General features: G+C 33.5%; 1 protein-coding gene across 2 annotated transcripts in view; it reads left to right on the forward strand.

The window, feature by feature from the left end:
* The window catches only part of LOC121419262 (Golgi resident protein GCP60-like), a 37,572-nt gene extending 22,326 nt beyond the window's left edge, over positions 1-15,246 (forward strand). For both annotated transcript variants that reach the window (XM_041613646.1, XM_041613647.1), the window contains exons 4-9: positions 2,856-2,981; positions 5,247-5,334; positions 8,072-8,216; positions 8,843-8,974; positions 9,859-10,164; positions 10,709-15,246. In XM_041613646.1, coding sequence (XP_041469580.1) covers positions 2,856-2,981; positions 5,247-5,334; positions 8,072-8,216; positions 8,843-8,974; positions 9,859-10,164; positions 10,709-10,956 — 1,045 coding nt within the window. In that variant the 3' untranslated portion in view covers positions 10,957-15,246. The remainder of the gene's footprint in view (positions 1-2,855; positions 2,982-5,246; positions 5,335-8,071; positions 8,217-8,842; positions 8,975-9,858; positions 10,165-10,708) is intronic.
* Positions 15,247-17,476: the final 2,230 nt, after the last annotated feature.

Consider the following 17,476-nt stretch of genomic DNA (forward strand, 5'->3'; position numbering starts at 1 on the left):
TCCAGGTTGTAAATTCATCCCTATGTGTACTGTAAAAATGTAGGAGGCCAGCCAGGTAAAGAAAACGATTCAGATTTCAAAGGAATTAATCTTAGAGAGAGGTCCATGGTTAAGCAAGCCTTAATGTCAGGGACACATTAGAATTCTTCTCACATCATTATCTGGCTTCTTGTGCTTGGGTTGAATGATAAAAATGGTTTACATTGGAAAACATCCCTTTTATCTTTTAGATTCTTATTTTTTTTCAGTTACAGTTGAGTCTGCTTTAATGACCACCTATATAGAAGGGCCTCCTTTCTATAAAGATTTGGTTTCCCCTATAATATTTTTCCCCATTATATGAAACAAGTCTATAATAACCAACTGCTCATAACGAATGTCTGTCTTATCTCTCTTTAGAATATGGGCTGCGTTTATGCGACCTCAACCCAGAATCATGATTTGAATCACGATTTGAATCATGATTCAAAACAGCAACATGAATCACGATCCGACAGAATCAGCGTTTAATTATACGACCATCTTTCTAACGCTGTTTCTCCCTGAATTCGGGCCGATCCAGTGCGCATCACAGTGCGCAGTTTGATCCAGGAAGTATAGGTCAACATTTTCGCGCGTGTTTCTAATTTCAAGTCGGCTGCTAGATTTTTGCTGCCGCCCGAGCTAACGCGCGATCGTTTGTGCAACGTTTAGTCGGCTTCCGAAAAATAAATCTTTTACTTCCAGAATTCCGTGTATTGTACCTCGTATTGTTTTTGTTTACTTGTATTAAATCTTTCCCTTTTTCCCCCACTCTTTTGCACCAGTTTTTTATGCCTTTCTTTGTTACCTGTTTGACCCACCTCTCACTAATTCTCTTGTTATTCATCTCTTCCTCATACCCTTTATCACTGTTTTGTTCCAGATCCTGTTTGATGTTGCCTGCTCCATATCTTAATCCCTCTTGGCTTGAGGTCTTTCTTTGGCCTTACTCACACCTACTTCCCTTTGTGTCTACCTACTCCTTTTCTTTCTTCCCCTTCATTAACCTGATTGGTCATCTCTTCTCACTAATGCCCCTTTTGTCTCCTTGTTTCTAGTGTTGCTGTTGGATGTTTGTGGTCTATATCATGGTTGTTCCACTTTATATGTTTGTCATTTTGCCTCCGACGAAGATTCTGCTAGGATCGAAAGCTTAGGCCCCTTTTGACTCTCTAATTTACTCCATTGGCTCTTTTTTTTAGATAAGCAGTTTTCAGCAGCTTCTTTTTGCCTTTGTATTAAATCTTGTCTGTTCATCGAAAATGGTGTTCAGTAGCCGTAGTACTGGGCACGAATTCTGTTAATTTTGTCCGTCGACAGGCGGTGCCACATCTCCGTAGAAATCCCTCCCTCGCAAGCGCCGCTGAAAGGCAATATAGATCGTCTTATTTCTGTGAATCCCGTTAAGGGATGCTTTTGCTTCAGGCCAAAGCACAAGCAGAGCACTGAGTTGGTCGTCAGTCCAATTTGTGCCTTTGGAACTTGAAGATATGATCGATGTAAACAATGAAATATACAAATGACGCTACAGTACAACCCCGGGGGTACAATACACAGAATGATAATTCCTAAATGCACGTGAAAATTGGCATATACCGGTACTAGTACACTGGCAATACTGCTACACGAAAATTAACCTGCACGAAACACAGCGCGCGCCTTTGAGTCGAACCCGGAAGAAGCACGACACAATGACGTCATAGAATCATGATTCAAATCACGATATAGTTTATACGACCTTTATCGTTCGTGATTCTAAAGAAACGTCTTTCCAAACGCCCCTTTTTCCGTGTTTCATGTTTGTGATTTGAAAGACGTTTATTTCCACTTTCGACTAAACGCAATCGTGATTTGAATCATGATTCTAGGGTAAAAAAGTGTCGAATAAACGCACCCTATGATGTCTTTACAGAGAGATTTTACTGTACATTCCTCTTTTAAACAAGTTTCTTCGTCCAGTCACATGCAAACCACAAGATGCAACAAAACAATCTCTTCTTTCCAATTCTAATAGTCATCTATGTTGATGCATAAATCTGTGCATTTTGTTCAAATTTATTTCAGAACATCAGTTATTCATTTCATTTATTTTCAATTCTGATAAAAAGAAATATACAGAGAAATACATGCAGGTATCAGTTTCTTTATCATGCACTTCTTTTTACATGTGTGTGTGTGTGGGGGGGGTAAATAATGAGGGTTCTTTGTGGAATAGTTGTTGTGGTTGGATCTCCTGGTTTGGATTTAATCTTCATTCCGCCAGTTGTAAATCTCAGCCATAGGGGCCCTTCCAGGAGTCTTTGGGTGTCTGATGACACTCAGATGACATCTAGGACATGCTAAGAAAATACCACTCCATTTTGTTTGGTGAGGGATTGAATTTCACTAATTTCAGTAATTGAACGTGTTTGTGCAAGGATGTGCATAAGATTTGCAGAATACTTGATAGGATTGGTGAATTAGATTTTTAATATGAACCTCAAGGCAAATACAAACCAATAAAATTAAGTTCAATGTGTAGGCAAATGAAAGAACATGATTGAATCAAACCAACAGATTTTTTTTTAGAAATGGTCTTGTGAACTTGATGAATTTTGGGTTGTACTTGTACACATAAGAAAAGATATTCATTAGAGTAAAAAGAAAAACTAACAAAATTAAGTCGTAAAATAAGTATTTAGACATTGAATATACACTTCCTATGATGTAGAATGCTGTCTAAAATCTATAGTGTGATGTGATGATATATTACTTTACCACTTTTAATCAAATTCTCATTCCCACTGAGTGCTTATTTATGCTATTTGTGAATTGCATGCATTTATTTCAAATAGGAAAGAGGAGGAAGAGAGGAGAAAGCGTGAAGAAGAGGAGAGAGAAAGACAAAGGTTAGAAGAAGAAAGACAGAGGAAAGAAGAGGAGATAAGACAAGCAGAAAAGCTTAAAGAAGAGCAACAAAGGTGAGTGTGATACAATCATGACAATTATTCCTGTGGTATGCTTTACAAAGCAATTTGTAAAGTTATGTATGAATTTATGAACAATTTGGAAATATTTTAACTCAGTTACTATTGACAAGCAGTTACTAAAGACAAGTTTAAGTACAATGAACTTTGAGTGCTTAGTATATTTTGATCATGATTTGAATAAGATGGGTAGACATTACATTGGTGTAAGTCTGTAAACTTATTGAAAACCATGTTTATCTTCTCTCTAAACTTGTGATGAAATCATCACCAAAATGTGAATTCGATAAGAAGGCTAGCCCCGACTGGCATACAGATGGGGGCTTAGGGACCATGCCCCCCCAAAAAAAAAAAGAAACTTAGGAAAATTGGTGAAATTTGTTTCTATTATTGTCAGAATGATATATGTAAATACCTATTGAAAAGTACATAACTTTTGCTCGATTGCTCATGTGCAGCATTTTAGAAATATCGCCTCATGTCTTGTCTGCCCTCCCCCCCCCCAAAAAAAAAGTTATTGACCCATTACACTGCTGGACTGGACTATAATTTCATAAATGCGATGATCAGATATACCCATGTATTCAAAGTCATCACCAATATTTCTGCTTCATCTTAATGCTGACACTGGAAAGTTAATCAGGGTTTTTTTATTTATACAGATTTCATTTTAGTCTAAATAGCATTATTGAACAACTTACAGGCATATTTTATTGAAATATGAAAACCTTGTACTAACTTTTTTTTTAAATCAGTTATGTGTAAATGTACATGTTGTCTATATCCCTGTGGTCATTGTAATATATGACATAAAGACACTCCTGTTCTTGGTAGCTCTTCTGCCATATTTTTTTTAAAGTATTCTACTGGAGTATTAGAAGAGGGTTTTTTTAGGCATATCAATACATCTCAGACAACCACATCCAAACCTCAAAACCATCGATCAGATCTTATTTATTGAACAAGATAGACAAATGAGTTCCTTCCCCTCCCGCTTATAAACTAAATATTCCTTTTCAGAGATATGAATTAAAGATTAAATGAACTTACATGTAAAGCACAAGCTTAAGCATTTTAACCATCGAGCATGCCTGCAAGCATGCTTCTGGGAAATGGAAGCATGTCATTATAAAGTGAAAGTGAATTAGTGATACATTATAAAAATCTTTAAAAGCTCATAATATTTTAGAAATTGGTATCAGTAGAAAGTGAAGAAAATTGTTGTTATTTTGGTAGGTAACTTGATGATTTTATAGAGAATATGTATTTAATGTTAATGAAAATTATCATTTTTTTAAATCAAAATAGCATGATAATACACAACATACACATTGACATGTACTGTATAAATGCTCATAGTACATGTTGAGTGTGTTACCATGGTAACCGTTATTGATATACTAAAATTCATAATTCCAATGATAAAAGTAATTGATGGTATTACTTATATAAAGACATATAGGATGTGTGATTTTAAGGTATAATAATAAAACCTTCCCCTACAATGGATTTTCCCCCAATTTGGGGCACTTTTTTTGCATGCAGATATTCATATTTATCATCATTACTCCATTTAGGATCAAATGTATTTTTTAATTCTGGTGTCTGTCTATGCAGAGTTGAAAATGTGGGCAATCGCATTAGTACAATTGCAAGCCTTCAAATCTTTTTTCCACATTCTTTTAAATATACAAAATGAGTTTTCCTTACCAAATAAATTCTCATGATTAACTCTAACTTCCATCCTTTAAAGTATGTATTGTTTCGGGAACTTTCCGATTTTTTTCAAAATCAGATAGTATGGTCTTAAAAACTTGCTGACAGCTTTCTTTGATTCTGATTGGCGTAGAAGCACTGCTACTATGATTACTGTCGGATAAAACAGGACTTGTCAAAAATAGTCCTTTCATGAAACGCTCCCCATTTTTACCCAACAGTAACCATAGTAACAATGCCTCTCAGCCAATCAGAATCAAGGAATGTTTTCAGATCTGACATGTCAGACAAAATGTTGATGAAACACTCCCCAGAACAGTGAAAAAATACACTTTTGAAAGGAGAAAAAAAACAGGAGCAAGCACATTTTCATTTCAAAATTTATACACTGTTGGTGAGGATTACATTTCTTTTATTTTTAAATGTATATCTAACTCATCTTGTTTGTTAATGGCCATCCTAATCAACCTAATTTATGCACATTAACCTCACTATGATCTGATATTAGATGACCAAACATACTCCTTTTATTTGATATCTTAGGTTACAATTTAAAGAGTCTGTTTATCAGCAGTTGGAACCCCAGCTTCGCCCACTAGCTGTCGAGCAATATCCACACAATCCACAACAGGTAAGTTGTCATCTTCTCATATATCTGAATCTGTTTTCATCTTTTGAATCATCTTATGTACACTGCAAAGGATTTGTATGTTTGGGTGTTTCTGACAAATGGTATGATCATCATCAACAGAATATATATTGGTCTTAATTTGGTTTTAAAGGGAAATCTGCACTGGTTGTTAGTTGGTTTAAAAATTTGGTTATATTGTTAAGAACATTTTAGGCTTTACAGGAAAAATTATATCAAATTTATTTGCAGACATCATATTTTCTACATTATCATATACATATATGAATGAGATTACTTTTGGCTCCATAGCCTCCATTACACAACCAGGTGAAGTCATGTGGAGAATATGGGTTTAATGGAGTGATTCCTCCCCGTAACAAAATGAACTCTTGCAGACAGTATTTTATTCTTCATTTGATGGTAAAAACAGGAAATTTGTATTTAATCCTATTTCAGGCACGAAAGGATTTTTCATAGAAAAACAGCATAAAATGTAATAAAGTAGATTTATATACAGTATTTCTTTCGCTCTTCTACTACAGTACGTGTGTTCATTTGTATTTTCATCATAAATGATTTATTTTTAATTTATGAAAGATGAAAATATAGTTGCGGCAACCAACCATTTTCATTTTGATACTCAAGTGGAATAAGAATAAACATTGTCTGATCAGCCATTATCTCAAGTCTTATCAGAGATATACATGTAGTTGTATGAATTTCTTTTCAAACACTGTTCTTATTCACTAAGGATTTCTTATTTTCACCGTTGTGGTGGATCATGTATTTATTGTGGAAAATGCAAAGAAATGGACAAAGAACATGTTTCTTGGCATGAAAGATAATTATTTCAAGGAAGCTTTACAGTAATATCACCCTTTGTTATGCATTAATTAACGACTCAGTACCTATTTGGGAAACCATGTCTGGCTAATGTTAGAATTTTTTAAAGTTTTATAAGGGGAAAATCTTTATTGGAGTATGGAGGAGTGAGCTGTGTGCTATGGTGAATGGTTGATGGTTGGAGAAGATATCTGTTCAAACAGAGAGTATGTAAGCCTTATGAATAGATGTCATGTTACCATGGAGATAGACTATTCATGCAAAGGTTCTTTATGTAAGCTCTGTTTGCATTACCAAAAGGATGGAGGCTGATGCTAAATGAGTCGTGATTATGTTAAATCAGGATTTGTTTGATGCTTATTGCAGACCGCTGGCTTAAAGCATTTTATAGATGTGATCATTAATTATTTCTGTACACAATAGTCCCTTGCAGATGTATGGAAATGTCACATGATCAGTCAATATGTGTAGAGTCCATTCAGTTTCAATATACCTACAGCCCTGTCAGAGGGATTTTTTTTTTTTTTTTTTTACTATGAACAGTGCTGAGTTAATAACCAAAGTCTCCATTTTCTTAGAAACAATTTGATTAGCAAAAGTAAAAGTAAATCACAAAAATTTGAGCTTTTTCTTTCATGAAAGGGGGGGGGGTGACAAAGTGGGGCTGGAAATGGCGACACTGACTTAAAACCATGATGCAGTGCAATCTTATTTAAATAAGCCAGTTCACGGTTAGCTCATGATCAACTTTTCTCAACTGACCTTTGTGATTTTTCATTATGATAAGCACTATAATTTTTGAATGTAGATGTTGCGTAAGCTTTAGCGGTAGAGTATTCAAATTTTAAGAACAAAAGGCATTGTATAGACCAGGTGACTAGAATAGTACATCAGGGATAAAGTTTGGAAATATGTTTAATAATCTGCCTTTGGCACATTTGACTATTGTTTAGGCTACTGTCAAATACCAGTTATTATGAAGGCTTTATTCATTACTCTTCAGCTTGTATGTGATAAAATGAATATTTTGAAAGGAATACATGAATAATCATCAAATCACAAATGCCTATGTCACTGAATAAGAAAGCCGCCTTCATGGTTTATCTCAAATGACCCTTTTCTGCTCATGCGCAGTTAACAACCATGAACAGGCTCATTCCAGCAGTTGTTCAGCCACTCTACCTCCCACATCACCCTAGCTCTTGTTGAAATGTGACAACTTATATTTTATTTGGGGGGGTGTGTGTTGCATTATTTCATATCATGATTTTTGTTTCATTTCACTGAAAGTCATTTCAAGCGGCTGTAGTATTTAGTCAACTGTACATTTATCAGAAATAGATTAGTCAGTGCTTCATTAAATTCAGATAAATTTATGGTCTTCAACGGCTTCAGTGCATTGAGTTTTTATAATTTTATTCTTGTATTATTGTTTTTATTCCTGTATTATATATCTATTCTGTGTGGTAAATTGTTTCTTATTACATTTCTTGTTTGTCTTGTTTAGCATTTTGATCAGAACTTAATCTTGGAAAAGATAACAGTTTAATCAAGTTTAGGGTTTGAGTGCGATTATAGTCCTCTCAATATTTGAAATGTTGGCCTAAATTCTCAAAAGTGAATTTTCATAAACCATACATGTTTTTTTAAACCTTGAATGGGTATGATAATATAATTGTTTATCATAATTGATTTCTGTACGTATGTCTGTGCTGAAACAAAGAGAAGTAGAAAGAAAGGGAAGATGGTTGGAATAAACCCTACATGAATTTAGTCCATGAATTTACTCTCTGATCAGTGGCATAATATGAAATTCAGCTATGAACAAACAGTTGATAATGATATTACATGTATATGTTTGATTCAATTTTGTTTCATTTTCTGTTTGTTTCAGCAACAAGTTTTCCTGCAACAACTTCAAGAGCACTATTATCAGCAGTACATGCAACAGATCCAACAAGCACAATACCAGCAACAGCAGCAACAACAACAATTACACAATCATACTGCCCCATCATTAACGATGGAAAACCAAACAGGTATAAACCAGGGTTTACTTCCATAGTGCCAAAGCCCAGCGCACTCTATAGAATTCGTTGCAATCTGAATTTAAAAGAAATTATAAAAACATTTGATATGAGCATTCCAACCAATAAAATCTTAGTGAACAGAATAGAGAGTTCTGAATAGTTGTAAGACGATTGAAATAGAAATTCATTCTAGTTGGACCCACCCTGTAGGAATGATAGAAAATTCAATTCCAATTCATAATGATGTCATCATTGGCTGTGACTTTAAGCCAATTTGGAATTTTCCTCCGACCACTTTGCTTGCCGCAAAGCAATATAATGATTTAATTATTATTAACATTATGCCGAACTTCAAATAAAATGATTTTACTTCTTGGAACTTTCACATTTAATGCAAAAATCAATTTATTGAATTGTGTAGTGTGCGGCGAGCTTAAGGGAAATGGTAATCATGCTGAGGGATATCAAATTACTATATGTATATTTTATTATAAGAAAAATGTACCTTATCACTAAAAGTATTATCAAACAGGCTATGAATTGAAGTACAATGTATTTTTTTTACCGAATTCATTTTCGTTAATGTTAAGAAATGCAACTGAATAGATCTTTAATTCTTTCTTTGTTTTTTGCAGAGGGAGCACCTCCACAAGATGGGACATCTCCTAACACACTAGCACAAGATCTTAGCCACTTACAGCTGGGTGATCAAGGTGATGCTGCCCCTCCCAATGGAGATATTAATAATATTCCCCTCAACAGTGATGGTAAGAACTAATTACTACTTTCATGCAATCATTCTTGAAATGTCAATAGATTGAAATACACAATTATTTCACAAAAAAAAAACAACGACTAAAGTTAAACCCAGGGATTTGATGATTTGCTTGAATGAGTGAGGAAGCCATTAAAATTATTTATTTCTCATGATATATTAATCAACTAATCTTGATTTATAGTGTGTTTGGTGGGTTAGTGTAGTATGACAGTGAGAGTTAAATTGCAAGCTGATATGATTGTCATATCAAGTTCCGGTAATTCATATTGAAGGGGCAACATTTAGACTAGGGATTTAAGAAATTTGTTTTAAGTGTGAACAGCAAGTGAAATTAATATCTGTATAAAGCATTGAGATATATGTTTTTATTGGAGCCCACATTACTTTATTACATGCATTGCAGTGTTTCGTATGTTAATTTGTGCTGATGAAGGTCTTGTGAATCACTGCCCTGGTAATAGTATATAAAGTAGTTTTAAAGATGAGTAGCCTATTTTGCCAATGTTTACTTGCCAAGTATTATGATAATCCATTATAGGAAGACTCTAATATAAAAACAAATTTGAAAATTAAATACAAGGTAATCACTCTCTTATTGGTAAAAAGGAATGTGTGTTTAAAAATCTTTTTAGTGCAATGACTGACCGAGTGTCATTTATTGGTAGGATCAACTGCTTCTCAGTCGATCAAACCCAATGATTTCACTAAACCTGTCAGTAAAAGTTGATTTTCATGAAAATTTGCTAAGTTCTCATCACTATTACACCAAGACGAATATTGAACTTAAAAAAATGCAACAATATTATGATATATGAAGTAAATATTAAATTATCATTTAAAATTGTTGTTTTTATGATATTTGCTGATTTACAGAGGACCAATATCCAGTCATCTGCAAGGCATCATGCTGGACACGTAAGAACATCAAAGAATTTAAGAAAGAGCTTGTATCAGAGAAAGAGTCTGTAATAAAGGTTGGACACGGTGAGACTGTGACTGTCAGAGTACCTACACATCAAGAAGGAAAGTATATCTTCTGGGAGTTTGCAACAGATAGCTATGATATCGGATTTGGTCTCTACTTTGAATGGACGGAGGCTGAGAGTAATGCAATCAGTGTCCATGTTAGTGATTCTAGCGAGGATGAAGAAGAGTTTGAAGATGAAGAAGGAGGAGGAGGTAAGATAAATCCTTTCTATTTTTAAAGAGAAGGGGTATATAGAAATAGAGAAAATGGATTTTAATCATGTGTTTACTTGTGCTTTACTTCTAGACACATTCTTTTAATCAAACCCACTTTGCTTCCTTGTAATGTACCACATGGAGCTAACAAATTTTGGTTTCATTGTTATCCAGTAAGCTGCAGAAGAAGATTGAATATTTAGGAGATTTCTTGAAGGAAATAAATGGAATAAAGGTAAAATTGTAATTATATCCAAATTTTTTTGGGATAGATTTAAGAAGTAATTGAAAATATACATCTATCCAAAATACCAGTTGTAGATTTTTCCGGTAATTTGAAGTTATATATCTTTGCTTTGTAAATGAAATTGCATTACATTATATTTTTAGGTATATCATCTCTTATTACACTGTATTATTATTAGTTGAATAACCAAAAGTTTTTTCACATATTCCATGCTAGTTACTACATACTTCAACAAACCTTAAATGAGGTCTAATTGACCCGTATATCCCTGATCATGTTTACTTCATTCTGCAGGTAAGAGTGATATCGAGCGTGGAACGAAGGATAGGGGGCCCCCTATGGATGAGATCATTCCAATCTACAGACGAGACTGTCACCAAGAGGTGTATGCTGGCAGTCATAAGTACCCTGGTAGAGGTATATATCTGCTTAAGTTTGACAACTCCTACTCACTCTTCAGATCTAAAGTACTCTACTATAGAGTGTATTACACCAGAGATACCCAGCCCGGTAGGACGCCCCCTGATGCAGTTGAAACCTAGATACACTATCAACGTGGTCTCTATCCTCTTGGTCTAACACACCAGTTTGTAAGACTCTACATGGTCTTTCTTCATTTTTCTACAACCAGGGCACTGTAGGTTTGTCAACAATTACAAGTTGTCATTATCCAACTGTTACTATGGTAACTGTGCTTGTCAGCGCTGACAACTCCAATGAAACATCCCCAGCTCATCTATTTAACATTCTGTCTAATTTCCTCTTGGCCTCAGAAATAGTTTGTCAACTTTCCAGTTTGCCTAATTTAATGTAGTCTCAATGTGCTTAATTATTTTTCTTTTGGGCTGTTAAGACAAAATGGTATAGACCAAGTGAGTATTAGTTCAAGTGATCTTCAGGCCTTCTGGTAATTAGACCAAGTGCAAGTTAGACAAAATGAAATATAGACCAAAATGGTGTAGCCTGAATGAAGACAACCTTTCTGGTAATTAGACCAAGTGCCAGTTAGACAAAATGAAATATAGACCAAAAGGGTGTAACCTGAATGAAGATAACCTTTCTGGTAATTAGACCAAGTGCCAGTTAGACAAAATGAAATATAACTTTGTGGTAATTAGACCAGGTGGATTTAGACCAAGTGTGTGTAAACTGATATACCCACACCTAACAAATGTGTAATATGCTGGTTATGTGTATGAGATAATAACCCCTGCCACTCTAGTACACATTGTCCTGTTTTGAATGCATTACTTGTAGGCCTCATCCATATTAAAACCAGGTGCATATATCTGCTATATGTTGCTGTTATCAGGAGCAGTATTCGAGATCAGGTGACAGAAATATTTGTGTTGTGGATTTTAAAGGTAGTGTCATTCACTGAAAACATCACAGCCAGTTAGCTTATTTTTAAAAGCTAATTTGTGACAAGTAATTGCTAAAGTCAATATCAATATTATATTGAAGCTTAATTGTTTCAGTGTGACTTTGAATTAAGATATCTGATTTGCAGACAATTTGATATTTTTACACTTTCATTTTTAAAAAAAACAAAAATTTCAACCCTCCCCCTCTTCTCTCTAATGATTGCAACATTTGCCACAAACACATGGATCCAGACTAAGATTATGTTATATTAAAATGAATGATGCTCTACCTTTAAAAGAGATCTCATACAATAATGACCTGCAGATGTTGAGAGAAATTCTGATCAGTGCGACCTTCCATTTGCAAATTTAAAGAGATTTACAGAGTTTGTATTCTCTTTCTATCTACTGCAGCTATGTATGAAAACAGAAGAGTGGTGTGCTTTCAAGGCAGGGCAAATACAAGGGGAGGAGAAATGATATAGTGAAAATTATATAGATCTATATTTATATTTTGATTGTTGTTGATGTTGAAGTTATGTATGATTATGTAGTTTTAGGTAAAAGGATATAAGCAATGTAACCAATTAAAAACAACCGTTGATATGAAAAAAAATACATAGAAATTTTTAACATTGGTTTGTAATGAATTCATTTGAAATAAAAATTTTCCTTTTAGGAAAGTTTACTGAAGAGGCTTGTACACCATTGCCACTTTTCACAATGGACAAATTAATTAAATGAGACAATAAAGATTTGAGAGTAGCAGGATATTAACATAATTTTTCTTAAAATCTTTTAATACTGTCTAGTTACAAAAGTTGCCAAGAATGTTAGAAATTTAGGATAAGGAAATTTAAGTTTTCATCAAGGTGATAGTTTTCTTTAAAAATAATGATACTGAAATAGTTATCAGTTAGTGTGAATTTTGGAGGAGGTGTCAAATTATTTTGCCAATCTGATTGGGTTTGGAAAGCATGATAAATTTTGACCAAAATTACATGCTTAACAATCAGTTTGTATTTTTTAATTGAGTTTATCCAAGTTAATATTTTGTAAGTTGTCAATGTCAGTTATATTCCCCTTTTTTCATGTCAGAAATGGGTGTAAAAATGTTGCTCCATAGCATATGTTCCAAATAATGCATAGCATCATTCCTGTCTGTTGGCATGGAGAGTTGAATGGATCAACTGCATTTGACAAGTAAATAAGTATTATTCTTACTGGTTAAGGTTTATAAAGTAGACCGTTTTTATCAAATTGAACATTCTATTGGTGCTTACCCACAATGATGGTTAAAAGCTTTCACTATGATGTGTAATAGCAACTAATTTTTCATGGTATTAGACCTGTATGCTATCATGCTAAGCACATATCATATCACTTAATGATACTGTTCACTGTACCTACAGTATTGACCCATTGCTGTGTAGTCATTAATATATTTGTGCTTGTAATACAGGCTCTACCATAACAATTTAACAATGAATAAGAACAGCATTTTTTTTTTTTGTTAAGGATTAAATGTTGTTGGTTCATACATGAAAATATATATGTTTTAACCCATGCAGGGTAATTAAAAGGAGTTTTCTGACTAGTGTTTCAGAGCAAAGACTATTTTTGATTGCCAAAACTGAGCGGGTAAAAACTTCAAATTGTTTTCATTATTGAGTTTTTTTATCCCCTTACATTCAGTTATGAAAATAACACAGAATTGTTGATAAAACGTCATTTTAACAAGCCATTGAAAATTGACCGGCACATGCTTGATCATTCTTCCTTCTCTATATCAAATATTGGTGCAGAACATTAAAGCTCATATCATTCTGAAAATGTCTTTTTAGCTATTTCAAAATTTGCTTGCTCAACCAGGCAAGTACCTCAATCAAACAAAAAGCCTTTTGATTTTGCTTTTGAATTCCAAGAACAATAGTTTAGTGTATACAAGACCATAAAAACATAACAAATCATTTACTTTTCTTGTGCTGTTTTTATAATTTGGTTTAGTTATATTCTGCATAGTGGATATTGGTTTCTTTTGCAACTTCAGTGTGATTTTCTATGAAATAACTAGGATAGTAATAACTTGCAATAAATGAAGTTATTGGTATCGCAAATGATATCTTGCTTTCAAGGAATCAAGTTTTACATTTCCCTCCTCCTTTCAAAGATATGTGAAATGAAATGATGGAAGCTAATTTTGTTTCTGAAAACATGAAAATCAATTGAAACAATTCACAATGCTAATATGATTCAAATTGGAGAGAAAATGTTTAAGATGTTTCTAAAGATTAATAGTGGAATTGCGCCTTTGATTTATACTCTGTATTTTGCTCTGAATTTTGTTATGTTTTCATTAAAAGAAACTTGATGTTTTGTAATTATATCAGTTCAAGCTGGTCGAGTGTGTGAATCATTTGGAAATGATAAAAAATATCTTTAAATTTTTTTTTTAAACCTTCAAGATAGTGACTATTAGTTTCTCTGTGTACATTGGTGTACATTTGCTCTATATGCTTGAATTCCATTCACAATGATCGTACATAAGCAGTGTCAAATCAAGAATCATTATTGTAGCTTTGTGCATGTAGCATATTGTTAATGCAATGTGTGCATATTCAATCAAAATTATATTCAACTATTAGTTTGTTTCATACCTGTCTTATTTATTACTTCAATCTCGCTATGGTTTGTGCTTTGATGATAAGAACAGTTTTGCTTTGTAGGCCTACATTAAATTATCTTTATTGAGTCACTTCTATCCATCTGAGCTATACAAAAATATACCATCAACCCTTTTCTTCTGTTTTCTCACATCAAAAATTCACAATAAACATTCACAATAAACACTGGGAAGGAGCAAAAATCTAAAATAATCCCCAAAATGTTTTCATGATTATTTTCCACATCAGATCGTGGTCATCTTCAATGAAGGTGATCTTCTTAGTTTTAATTTCTATGGCAATTGACCTAATGATTGATATAATTGACACTATTGAGATAATAACGGAAAACTATATTAGTTTAATGAAAGCATGGGCATATATTGACCATGAAAACTTGTAAAGTAATTGTTGTCCTAAAGATATATCTTACTACCCTATTATTAATGTCTCTCACAACAACCATTATTTAAATCATAAATGATCCATCTGTAAAAGTAAGGGTACTTGAATATCCAGTCAATTTTCATTTCATTGCTTTCATTTTTTCCTGTTATTCATTCTGTCACAATCTTTTTTGTCACACCCAAAAGAGATTTGCATTTATAATTTATGATTTATTTGTGTCTAGTTTTCATTTCATTATTGTCTTGATATTGGTTATTTCATTTTAGTGTGTAATATTCTGGAACATGTTACATTGATCACATAGTGATAGTAACATAAATACTAGAAAGAGAAATGCTATTGATACACCTGTAAATTGTATACATTGTATGATTAAAAGCTGGTCATTGTAAAAACATTAGCTGGTTGATGAAGTCTTATTGTGTTGGTTGATTTGCCATAGTTTGGTTCTGGGACCAGTCTACATGGCCCAAATTAACAAAGGTGGTTCTGAAAACCCACGGTTGAGTCCATGGTTAATGCAGATTTCCTGTATAAATTATTACACTTAATTTACAATGTATATTAAAAAATTCCAATGCTGTTGCACGCTTTTGTCACAGTGCGCCAAATTGACGCATGTTGCCGTGGTTATCCACAATATTTTATTCATCAGTCCCCTGTTTTGAATTAATGAGCCCACTCTTCAAACAGTAGACTCATGAATGAAATAGTATCTTTTACCATGGTAACAGGCGTTAATTTGGCACACTGACAAAAGCGCGCATCAGCATTGAACAATTTTTATACACGCGCCCGTTACATGCTAAATTAAGTGTAATTCATACAGGAAATCTACATAAACCATGGATTCAACCGTGTGTTTTCAAAACCACCTTTGTGAATTCAGGCCAATAAGTCAAGACCAATTTAAATTAATCATACCTTTGAGATTGATATCAACACCCATATTATAAGTGGAAATCAATCCTGAAAATTGTGATCAGTTTGAATTAGTAACATCACTAATAGTTGTTTATAAACTGGGGAATTAGACATGTGTGTATTTGTACTAATTTTGTATTTTTATTGTTTGAATATTTTTAGTATATTGGGTGGCTCAGAATGGAATACAAAAATATTCCATGAATCGCAGATGAATGGAATATTTCTGGTATTCCATGAAATAAGGCCATCCAATATAATTATCTGTCGCCCCCCCACAAAAAAAAAGAGATGGAAAATTTTGAACAAGTCATCACTTCACTATTATGGCATCATCACCTCATAAGATTAAATTTGGTTATCGACATGCGATTTATGAGGTCCTCTATGAGGGTTGCTGTAGTTTAAAAGTACAATTTCTACATACATTATTTGAAAATATGATTCAGTGAACTAAGATACTTTTCTCATTGAGGTTATAGAATGAATTTTATTAGTTCAAGGCCTACATTTGAATGGTATAAATTGTCACCCCCTGCTTATTCCCACATGTTTGCAAATGACAAGTCGAGTGGAAATTGTACTACCCTCAGAGCTGGTGCCAGGATATTTTGAGGGAGGGGGAGGGGCATGAATAATAAAATTAACATCAATTTTTTTCAGTTGGATAATGAGATACACGACCCAAAACCCTTTTTTTTACTTTATAGTTTTATAATATATACTGATTTATATAGCGCAGAAACTATGTGCATATATTCTACTGCGCAGCAATTAAGAGCTGGTGAAATGCTTGAGAACAAAATTAGAAAAGGGGGTAAAGAAATGTATGGGAATTATTTTCTACTGATGGGGTGATCCTTGAAAATCTAGATTGACTACAAATCAGCCGTGCACATGCGTTCTGTACTCGCTGAAGACGCACAATTTGAGACGAGGGGAGCCCATTCAGCAAACCATTACAATAATCTACCTTACTAAATAATTATAGGTTTATCTCTCGTCTACAGTACAAAATTCTCCCTATGTAAATAATATATTGGTTTAAATATACAAACCATATTCTAACTATATGAAATACACAAGTAATTTCATCAAATTACAATTCCTTTGAGTTTCTTCTCCATCTTGCAAATATCAAATTTTCTGCAGCTCTGCACTTCATGAATTGACTTTGTCTTTAAAATTATAATCCTGAGATTACCCGTGAATGAACAGTTCTTAAGCAAATATAGATTATTCCAGTAGCGAAGATGGAAAATAAAATAATTTCAATAACATGTAAAAAGCTTAAACCAAGTATGCTGAAATGACGATTCACAAAATCCCTCCGTAGTTACTGTGATGCATCATTTCCACCGCACTTTATTTATAGATAAGGAAATTTGACAATTTTTCCTCGTTTGTTTCATGTCTTTGCCACTGAAATTATACATCAACATTTGCTTACTATAAATGTACTCTTGGGATTATCATTTAATTTTCTCAAGCACTAGTTCAATAGAGTTTTTACACTAATTCAATGCAATTATTGAACGTTGTCAGGTAACACTGTTTGAATATTCAGCAGAAGTCAAGCAAAATGTCAGTTTCAGGCAATTTCTTTTCTGAATGCTGAATATATTGCTCTATTAAACTCGGGGGAAAAAAATAAGGCTTTTTAAAGAATTTGTACCTTTCCAAAGTGAAAATTTATTTCTCTT

This window comes from Lytechinus variegatus, chromosome 7, assembly GCF_018143015.1.
Source record: "Lytechinus variegatus isolate NC3 chromosome 7, Lvar_3.0, whole genome shotgun sequence".
NCBI classification, from domain to species: Eukaryota; Metazoa; Echinodermata; class Echinoidea; order Temnopleuroida; family Toxopneustidae; genus Lytechinus; species Lytechinus variegatus.